This window comes from Metopolophium dirhodum, chromosome 4 (assembly GCF_019925205.1).
Source record: "Metopolophium dirhodum isolate CAU chromosome 4, ASM1992520v1, whole genome shotgun sequence".
NCBI classification, from domain to species: domain Eukaryota; kingdom Metazoa; phylum Arthropoda; class Insecta; order Hemiptera; family Aphididae; genus Metopolophium; species Metopolophium dirhodum.
In genome coordinates this window covers 16340649-16352009 of record NC_083563.1, presented here as the reverse complement: position 1 = coordinate 16352009, position 11361 = coordinate 16340649, and the positions used below count along the sequence as shown (strand labels likewise).

Genomic DNA, 11361 nt, shown 5'->3' with positions numbered 1-11361 from the left:
TATAACGTACCCACTTGGATTTCGTCACTGCGATCGTAAAACAATGACATATTATAATAGGTACACATGTCAAAAAAATAACAAAACGCAATCGATCGTCATTCACCGTACACGGACAGACGTCATGGCGTAAGCGACGCCGTCCGAAATCGGAGTCGTATGCGACGCGGCGGCCGTGCGTGCGCTGTACCCATGCGCCCCGCATTTTAGTCACCTCGGGGTCTCCGTATCGATCGGTTCCCGCGGCTGGCCGGCCAACAGTGCAATGCATAGTGTCATTAGTGTTCCAGCGACGGCGGAGAGAGACGGATATCGCGGATTACTAGGCCGAGGCTAATAAAAACAAACCCGATAACATAATTGTATTCAATAATATCATATTATTAAATTGTCGTTTATGTTAAATTCATGTACAGTCGCGCTCGTCCGGCTTAACAATATATCGGTTATTATTTACTTTAAATCTTCGGGCCCCTCTACAATTGTATAATAATATAATATTTTTATCACTGTTATTATCTTTAAACCCACGATTTATAAAAGTTTATTATATTAAATTAAATTATATTATAATATAATTATTGTATGTATAACATTGTTCAGATTGTCGTACGCGTAGGTGTGGCCAGTATATTATATTATAGTACCTACCAACCTATCCGTATTACAGAGAGGCGATAACATGAAATCCGCCAAAGTCTTGGTCGCCCTGTTCCTATACGGGTGTTGCATGGTCCGAGAATGCCTTCAACACGACAATCCTGAACCCGTCAAAACGGCCCTGTAAGTACCTTACTTAGGTAATAAATAATAATATTATAAAGGTACCCCAGCATGCCATAGATAATATAAATATATAATATGATGTACCCACCACCAGTGGCGTAGGGAGAGTATGGGCCATGCCCCCCCCCTATTAGCCGTACGGTGGCGGATATGAGGGAGGTGAAGGTGCGTTCGACCCCCCCTCGGGCTGTATTTTTAACATTATTTGTATTATAATATTTGGCTAAACAAAAAGACAAGGAATTTAATTTTTAAAAATTCGCCTTCCCCCTTGGGTGATTTCTGGATCCGCCACTGTAACCGTATCAAAACATTGAAACAACATTTTTTTTAAATATTTTTTTTCGACATAAAAATCTATACAAATTAGCACAATAAGTTTATATGATAAGAGTAGTTTTGAAATGAAAGGTATAATTAAAATAGCCACCCATTAGTGACTTTTGGTTAGTTGATTTGAAACAACATAAAAATAAATTATTATTGTTAATTGTTGAGTATTTTTTTTATACTTAGCTTTGTCCCCCCCCTCCTTATTTTTAAATCCTGCCTACCACTCACGTACTTACGACATATTGTAGTCGATAAAAGTAAGTTTTGAAATTATTCTCATAATTTGAAGCCATTATTGAATATGTGATGATATTTAATTGTAAAGGGTTTGTTTAGTCATAACTTCTAAGAACTATCTGAAAAAATAGAGGGTGACGTGTTAATAATATTTTATGCGGTATATACTATAGTCTATAATACCTAACTTTACCTACATTTGCAGTATTAGTTATTTACTTACTTAGTTATTGAAGTAGTAGGTACCTACAACCTACAAGATAATATTTTGTTAGCTTCCTAGTATAGTTGTATAATATTTTAAATAAAATTTTTTTTTTTTTTATGTACAAAGTCTCACAATACATAATAAAATATACAAATCCAGGTCTAAAATCAATATAATATAATTATAACACGTCCGTGGGGATCCGGGCGCATATCATGTATTTATGTATTTTTATTACATCGTGAAACATTGATAATAATTATAATATTATAGGTACTTTTCATTTCCCAAGCATAAAAAATCCAAAATTGGTTTCTCTTTTGATAAAAATAACGAGTCTATGTTATATATTATGTGTGCTTTAAGTCCAGTGCTGACAAAACTTTTAATAGGGAGGGGGGAGAATTTAGTAGTTTTGGCACAAAAACATGTTTTCATCCTATGGCCTATAACTTTGTCCAAGAGTACTAAGTACTAACGTTTTATTCTTGTTATATATTAAAACTTCTATAATATTTACATATAAAAAGGAATTAATCAAGTCCCGATGAGGGAGGGACGATCGCCCTTCTCACTTCTCAGACCATTAGTGCTAAATAAGTTTCCACTGAGGAAAACATTTTTAAATAAGTATTTAATTATATTGATATATATTTTTTTCGTATTTTGATTTAACTAGACAAAAACTCAATTCGAAAAAATTTTATAAATAGAGGTCTTATACAGTTATGGTCATAAATTAAAATAACATCATAATATTTTTTTAAATAATAAAATCTACCCTGATGGATTTAGAAAACCATAAGTTGATGCTAGATCTTTTAGTCTTATTACTTATTAGCGTCAAAAATAAAAATTATGATGTCAATACATGTATATTTTATAACAGGTATATAATATGTAATATGTATCTCTAATTGTGTTCATAACTCATGATTTCGTTTAAATACGATTTATCCACAGGCTGCAAACGTGGGCTGAAAAGTTATACTTTGAATTATGGAACTGCGGAGAATACATAACTAATCGAAAATCACTGCAAAGTGTAAGTATATTCATATATGTATAACTGCAACAGTGGCGTATTTACGGGGGGGGGGGGATCAAGGGGATCAATCTCTCCATAAAGGCTGTATATAATATGCAAAAGTTTTCGGAGTCCTAACTTAAGGCCTCTAATTTTAAATGCAGGGCTATTAAATATAAAATCATACCCCCGCACCCCCCCAAAAAAAAAGACAAAAACCTAAATACGCCACTGTATAACTATGATACACAATACACATATATGCCCATGATAGATATATATTTATAATTCAGGACATAATAATTATGATATAATAAAACTTGTATTTGATAGGAAGATGTAGGTAGGTACATAAATCGTTATTTATAGCTAGGTGTACTATTGGTAAATATTTTACAAGTTTTTAATTAAATGCAAAATATGTGTAATCATGCTAAATGTGAAATATATAGAGTTAAGTATAAGGCACATACGTAAATATTATTATTTTGCTATTTAAAATTTTTTTTTTAAATAAAGACATAGGTATAGGTATAGAGTATTAGATAATATTATAATAATATGTAACATATAATATATTTTTATTTTGTATCTTCAAATGGTTTGGAATTACGGTAAATTAAAAACATGATAAGGATTATGTAAAGTAGCTATAACTAGGTACCATAGACAAAAATTAAGTTTTCGATAACATATTTAGTTCTTATTGTCATTTTACAATAATAAATATTTAAATATAATTATATTTTATGCTTCGAAATGTTCTATTCTATTCAAATAAAAATCTTTGTTGGTATTCCTTGTAAAATTGTAATTAGTAAATATGTCCTTATATTATAAAATTACCAATAATACGATTTTACAATATACTTACTATAGTAAAATCTCGATAGCTCGAATCGGTCGGGACCAAAAAAAAAATTGAGTCATAAAAAATTCGAGTTATAGAAAAAATTGTATATATATATTGAAATTTTGGGGTCAAGTCATCAAAAATTCGACTTAAAGACGTTCGAGTTATAGAAGTTCCACTGTATACATTTAAAATTTCAGTTTTATCATTGCCATGTATCAAAAAGTTTTGAATAGTATAAATATTTCATTGTTTAAATTAACAATAAATTAAGTAATTAAAAACACGATGTCATAATATAGGGTATAAACAAATATTGTACCTATTTAATTCATGTCAACCATATCATTATTGTGTAACAACGTAACAATATTTTAATATTATAAAATGGTTATTTGAATAATTGAACGTAACTCAAAACCTTAAAATGTAAAATATTTTAATGTACCTACAGAAAAGTCACTCAACCGCACATACAAGGATTATTATAGATAAAATACATAATTGTACTCCATTCATATTATATCATTCAAACTAAACACTCCGTAAAGTATCTAAAGCATGTAGCTGTGATTAAAATATTAAATTAATCACTACGCACCATTGGCGGATATTTGGTTGAATGTATGGGGGACTTGAAATTTGTTTACGCATTATCAAAATTAAACAGATTCCAACCTTCAACTTACTATTTAAATGTTGACCTCAAACATGAACCTACCTATATTGTATTGGTATATAAATGTAAATAAATTCGGTAGGTATAATTATATGTTAAATAGACAGTAAATCTATCATTATTATTATTAAGTGTTGTAGATGGAATAAACCTTCTGAGGGCGGCTTGATAATATCCCGGAGGAATTAAGCCCCCCAAATTCTTCCTACCAATGTTAAACTATGCCACGAACATAAGTCACTCAACTAATCCCTTTAAATGAACCAACATATTATATCGCTCAAAAAAAACAATGACAAATTTAAATTAGGTAAAATTGTTCGTATTCTTGTAGTCAAAGCTCCTCGTTAAACACGTCTTTTACTATAGTAGGTATGTAAAATGAATACAAAAGGGATTATAAATGTTTTTTAGAGACTGATACAATGCGGCACTTTGCACCAGAATTTTTTATTCATTTTACAAGTTTTGAGTGCTTGGTGCATTTTGTCGTACAAACACTGGAATACAAATTTAAACAAACATTTGGCTGCTAATAACAGTAAAATTATCATTTGGGTTAATATGGGTTAGATATTAAATTACTATGTATCGAGCATCCTAGCATAGAGGAATAATAGGAATAATAGTGTCAAGTAGTTCAGGAAAAACTTAATAGGTAGGTATTTAATTTATAGAATATTATTTCAAATCATGAAATATTATAGTAATGATTTAACTTTAACTATATGATTATAAGTTATAGATATACCTATATGGTTGGTCTTTTACCTAATAGTTGGCTACACCAAAAACAGTTTTTTTTTAATTTTACAGTTAAAACACATTCTAAGTATGTTAATAATAATTATTATTATAATTTTTAACTACACAATCGAATCCACCACAAAAAAATCACATTTTGAATAAAATTCATTAGGATTATAATATGGGTTTTGGCCGATTCAGGTGTTTTAGGATTTTAAGGATTTTTAATAATATTACGGCACTAGTTGATTCAGGCGCAACGCCTTGATTGAATCAGGAAAGATAAACGCCGTGACACAAGACAGATACAGTTTTTACATTCAAATTATTACTTAAATTATTTATTTGTACAATTTTGATACCTTTTAAATATTCTTAAACTATTCGTTATACTTTCTATACTTTCAGTATGTGAAATACATATTAAAAGCATAATATGCAATAGTTTACTTAAATCTAATCAACAAACCCATTACAAACTGGTCCACAGGTGGCCAAGTGCCGCAGAGTTTTTTTTTACTCCTGATTCATTAAGAAATGATCAGTGTAATTGGTTAAAATTGATAAACTATAATATATTACTTAATAATAAAGTGGTACATACTTATATATACTTAACACGAATTGTAGAACTTAAATAACATGCTTTGAAATAATAGGTTGGTACCTATACCATTTTATTTAAATACTGTTTCGTAAACATAGATTAAATCAGATAATAGATTATCATCCAATATAGGTACCTAATTTATATCTAAATAGACTATTAACTAAATTGTAGATACTCATTAGGTTAGGAGTTTAGGTTAGATAATACAAAAATCGAAATAACACATTTTAAAAAAATGATATTTTTCCCCAACATGACAAAAAAACATTTCATAACATTTATTCAATGCGATAAACGTGTACCTATATACTATTTTATTATAAAAAAATATTTGAATATCTAGTTGATTAATTTTGATTTATTACTATTCATAGAAATACAACAAAGAAGCCAAATTAGAAGGAAGGAATGGACAAGTTTTGGTAGCAAACATTTCGAGTGTCATTAAATCAATGATGGATAAAAAACAACAATCTTTAAAAGTTAGTAACAGTATTTATTTTTGATAATCAAGTTATGTAAATTAATTTTACATGATGTAATATAGGTATACAATATACATACACAATATTTAATAAACAATATTAACTATTTCTCATATTATAATTTATATTATAATATTACCTATTTTGTAGAGAATTTTAGAAAGCGTTGAACAAGTTGCAGTTTCAGCCCACGACGATGCACCACCGGGTGATGAATATAAGGTCCGAAATGCAAAACCAAATAAAGCTACTCCACATACAAACATATTATTAAATGATCTAAAAGAAAATTCTCATTTTTACCATACTCCTGTAAACGCCACATATAGTTCTGTACACATACCAACTTATGTTTATGACCGGGGTAAGTCAAACACTGAACTACAATTAGGTATATAGTATTTATATTCCTACACTGCAGTACCTATATACGTATAATAATGTTCCAGAATAAATAAATATTAATATAATTTAAATATCTTTTTATGTAATCATTATTAATAATTTTCAAATATTTATTACATTAATTTAGCATCTGATGTAATTAAGGCTCTCAAATGGTCAGAAAACTTGGATGTAGCATTTAGAAAAAACTACGAAATAGATCCTAGATTGTCATGGCAGTATTTTGGAAGTACAACTGGTTTCATGAGACAATTTCCAGGTACCTATATTCTACCAATATATTTTCATCGTAATACCCATTCGGTAAATAATTAATTCATATCGGTCATTATTATAACTGACAATTTATACCAACTTTGGAAATGCTTTCGATTGATCACTAAAAAAATAACCCGAATTGAAATAAAAACCTAAAAAATGGCACAAAAACCCCCAAATATTTTGAAAATTATGTGGCTAATATTATGACTAAATAAATATGAATATTCGGTAAAAATGTCAAGCTTCTACGGACATTTTTTTTTTCATTACAACAAAAAAATAAAATCAATTTTGGTTTTGCGTAAAAATTATCGTTATCCTAATTTGTTTGTTTGTTTGATTACTTAACTTATTTTAATAATTCTTAGAATTAAATTTTTGTTTTCTTTAAAAGTACCATCTATTTCCAATTTGGTATCAGAAACAATTCTCAAAATTGATGATCAAAGTATTTTTTTACTATAAACCGTGCACATTAAAATGAAAAAAAATCAAGAAAAAAACATACACATCATTCCGTTTAGAATCTAAAATAGTATTATTGAAGAAATATTTTATTCTGGAAAAATACTATTAGAGAAATATTATATTTGGAAAAAGGGCTCAAGGATAAACCCCCTTGGTATTTTTTTTACTATATGTGTAAGATATAGATGTATACAAATTAATAAAATTAAAAAAACATTTTGATATATATTTGTATATTAAAGTTATGTTATAAATTGGTTGTTCAATCGGTCATTTTAAAATAAATACATTCCTAGTGCGTTCTCTTTAAAATTTAAATATATATAAAATTACATTCTCTCTTTGAAAAATTCCGAATACACCAAATTGCTTGGTATATAGACATATAGTAGGTATATAAGAATATATATACTAAGAAATAAAATATCTAATCCAGATACCGATATTTTTCCTGAACATTTAATTAAATTTATTTAAAAAGACAACGTAGTATTCCTTTTATTTTAAGAGGACTCGCTGTGTTGTCTCCGTCTTACAAGTGCATAACCATAGCAAACTTTACGCTCAGCAGATCACGTTTAGCTCCGTCAGTTTAAAAATTAGAGTGAATCGAACTATTATACAATTTAAAGGTAAAATTATTAACTAGGCAATCTCATAGGTGTTATTATTATATTTTAATTTTAAAACGTCTTATGTGTATTTTAAAATTATAAATTGTTTGTACATCTTAAAATACTCATAACTCGTTTTAAAATAAACATATAAAAAGCCCAGGTTGTCTAGGTAATAATCTTACCTTTAAATGCTATAGGAGGTCAATTCGCTCTAATTTTTAAACTAACGGAGCTAAACGTGATCTGCTGAATATAAAATTCGCTATGTCACGTGCATGTAAGACGGATACAACACATGCGGGATATATATACAGTGTGATTCCTTTTAAAGGTAACACTAAATAATTCTGTCCAGTGACATCGGATTAATATGCGGTTTTCGGGAGGGGATAGGGAATACATAAATACACATTTCTTGATGATTTTTACATTTTTAGATCTTTCCGTGTGCTACGAAAACAAAAAAAATACTTAAAATTTTATAATAATTCAAAAAATTCTAGTATGATTGTTGAAAAATTCAATAATTTTAATCGAAACTTTGACTGGTTGCCATTTGGTCAATTTTGATTTTAGAGGTATGGTAAAAAGGACCAAATTGACTTAAAAAAATTCGGTCTATCCGAATTTGGTATTCAAAACACCTGTTGCTATTTAAAAAAATGCAAGTTGTATTGCGCATGCGCACACGGAAAGATCTAAAAATGTAAAAATCATCAAGAAATGTGTATTTATGTATTCCCTATCCCCTCCCGAAAACCGCATATTAATCCGTCACTGGACAGAATTATTTAGTGTTACCTTTAAAAGGAATCACACTGTATAATATAATAGGGCTTGTAAGAAATTTGAAATTAACATACCCATCCGTATTAAATAAATACTCGACTTACAAATGTTTTGGACTACTTGAAATACTCTCAAATGTCTCAATTTATTTTTAATTTATTAATTTAACTAAATAATTATTGATAATTACTATAACTCGTCTAATTTTATTTGTAGCAATGGAATGGCCAGATAAACCAGATAGTACAGAAGATTTGTACGACTGTCGAATGCGTCCTTGGTACGTAGAAGCAGCTGCAAGTCCTAAAGATATTCTTATATTAGTCGATAATTCTGGGTCAATGATGGGACAAAGTAAAATTATTGCCAGGCATGTGATAAATACATTATTGGATACATTATCAGTGAACGACTACGTGAATGTACTTGTATTTAGTAATGTAACGAATGAAGTTGTCCCGTGCTTCAAAAATTTACTCGTACAAGTATGCATTAATTATTTAACATTGAAAATTAAAAATATATATATTTATGTGGATTTTATTTACAATTGTAAGTCAAAATTATTTATTAAATATTAAATTTATATAACAATGAATTAATTATACTGATTTCATCATTTGATAATACACTATAGATAGGTGTATACTTAGGTAAACATTACAAAAAAAAACAATTTTATCTTGAGATATTGTAGTATTATAAAGATAATCAAGTATAATTACATATTATTAACTAACTTATCATGTGATAATTTATTAATATCCGATAAAAATATTCTTTTACACTATTTTAATTAAGAAACCTTAATAAGGATATTTTATTTCTTATTCAGGCTACACTTTCAAACATCCGAGAGCTAAAATTAGGTGTGGAAAATATTGCCGATCCAAATAATATTTCAGATTTTAGTATAGCCTTAACTATGGCGTTCGAGACACTTGAAATGGTACTTAATATTTACAATAAATCAATACTTTTATTTATTATTATTTTGGTAAACATACATTTGATAAAATTAAAAATACAATTTAATTTTTAGTACCGTGAACGAAATATGGGTGCTATGTGTAACCAGGCCATCATGTTGGTCACTGATGGTGTACCAGAAAACTTCTATGAACTATTTAAATCACATAATTGGAAGAATGGTACAATGGGTATGCCAGTAAGAGTATTTACGTATCTAATTGGTCGAGAATTGCCTGAAATAAGAGACATGAAATGGATGGCTTGTGCAAATCATGGTAAATATATTACATTTCAATTATCGAAAATTTTGAATTGAATTGATAAAAAATTGTATTATGTAAGTAGGTATTTAATTTAAAACTATAAACAAATAGATAATGCGAACGACAAATTTTTTTTAATTTAGGGTATTTTGTTCATTTAAGTACGGTAGAAGAAGTTCGAGAACAAGTGGTACACTATTTACCGGTAATGGCTAGGCCCTTGGTATTGCACCAATCCCATCATCCGGTTATTTGGACGCCGTTATACGCTGATGTCACTGTAATCATAATTTACTGTTTTTTACTAGTTCAAATATAAATTTATGGTATTTTTTTTTAGGATCCAAAAATGACTGATTATCTATGGGAAAAAGAAGAATGTCAACAACAGTTGCATGATACGATTAGTTATAAAGAAACAAAAGACAAATTTTTCTATCCTAAGAATAGAGCAAAACGAGAACGAGATCGAAGAAAAAAAGTACATATTTATATATTTTTTTAACTAAATACTATATATATTATCTTATAATGTTTTAGGAGTTGAATCAAAATTTAAACGTGAATAGACAAAAAAAACACAATTTAATAACGTCTCTTGCGATGCCGGCATTTGACAAAAAAACTGAAATGGTAAGTTTATAATAAATAGTTTTTGAAGTCACATCAACATTCAATAATCATCTATTGCAATCATCAGTTCATTTAATTTCGTTTATAAATTCATTTTAGAAGGATAAAAATTGTACCTACATTATTTTGGAACACTTTCAAAATATTAATATTTTGTATTCCAAAGCAACATTGGATTATTGATCTTACACAATTAAAATTATTTGAACACATACCACATTAAAATATTATAATTTATATTTATACATAAATATATGCATAGTCAGTTGTAGTTACAGTGCCGTAGTAAGACGGAGCGCGTGTTTTTCCATCTCTTACTGAACTTTTTTTATAGGTAATTGTATACATAGCCAAAGTATTCAATTAAATTATTTGAATTATAATGGATTATTATTTATTATTGAGACAAATTATCGGTAAAAATAATTCATCATTATTAACTAACTACTAATTTATTTTTAAATAAAAATCCGGTTTACCCTGTCAATTAAATGATCTAAATCAACTTTATCGAAACTTCTGTTTTCTTTTCTAATGCTGTGCATACTATAGGAAGATAACAATTGTGGAGTCGTTTCGATGAGTTGTTAGGAACGTGTTTGGTAATTTCGAATAGTTTTTTCCTAATTTATATGGTATTTGGAATGAAGTTGGAACGGTTTTGACGAGGTAATCTTTAAATGTTTAAGTCTAAAAATGCAATTATTAAAAATGATTTATATAATTTGTTATTTGTTAATAACTTAATAAGTAAGTACGGTAAAAAAATATTGATTTTGGTGAAATACAGTTACCCTTAAAAAAAGTTCTGGCTACGGCACATCATAAAGTGTCATACTGTCATAGTGAACTGCATCTTAAGTAACTTACTAGATTAAAGAATATAACTAGTTTTTATGATACTGTTGAATACTGTAAAACACGATGTTCTTAGATACCTACTATAAAATCACTATAAACAATAAGCACTAAGAAAAATAATTTGTCT

At 28.3% G+C, this 11361-nt stretch overlaps 1 protein-coding gene across 7 annotated transcripts in view; it reads left to right on the top strand.

Annotated features, from left to right (window-relative positions):
• The first annotated feature begins 233 nt into the window (after window positions 1-233).
• LOC132942464 (voltage-dependent calcium channel subunit alpha-2/delta-3) overlaps window positions 234-11361 on the top strand; it is a 30378-nt gene continuing 19250 nt past the window's right edge. For 3 of the 7 annotated variants that reach the window (XM_061010869.1, XM_061010867.1, XM_061010864.1), the window contains exons 1-11: window positions 234-783; window positions 2528-2609; window positions 5855-5962; window positions 6116-6329; window positions 6498-6629; window positions 8722-8990; window positions 9341-9454; window positions 9548-9752; window positions 9884-10020; window positions 10081-10221; window positions 10281-10373. In XM_061010869.1, coding sequence (XP_060866852.1) covers window positions 683-783; window positions 2528-2609; window positions 5855-5962; window positions 6116-6329; window positions 6498-6629; window positions 8722-8990; window positions 9341-9454; window positions 9548-9752; window positions 9884-10020; window positions 10081-10221; window positions 10281-10373 — 1596 coding nt within the window. In that variant the 5' untranslated portion in view covers window positions 234-682. The remainder of the gene's footprint in view (window positions 784-2527; window positions 2610-5854; window positions 5963-6115; window positions 6330-6497; window positions 6630-8721; window positions 8991-9340; window positions 9455-9547; window positions 9753-9883; window positions 10021-10080; window positions 10222-10280; window positions 10374-11361) is intronic. The other 4 variants (XM_061010868.1, XM_061010866.1, XM_061010865.1 and 1 more) reach the window with 3 other exon arrangements.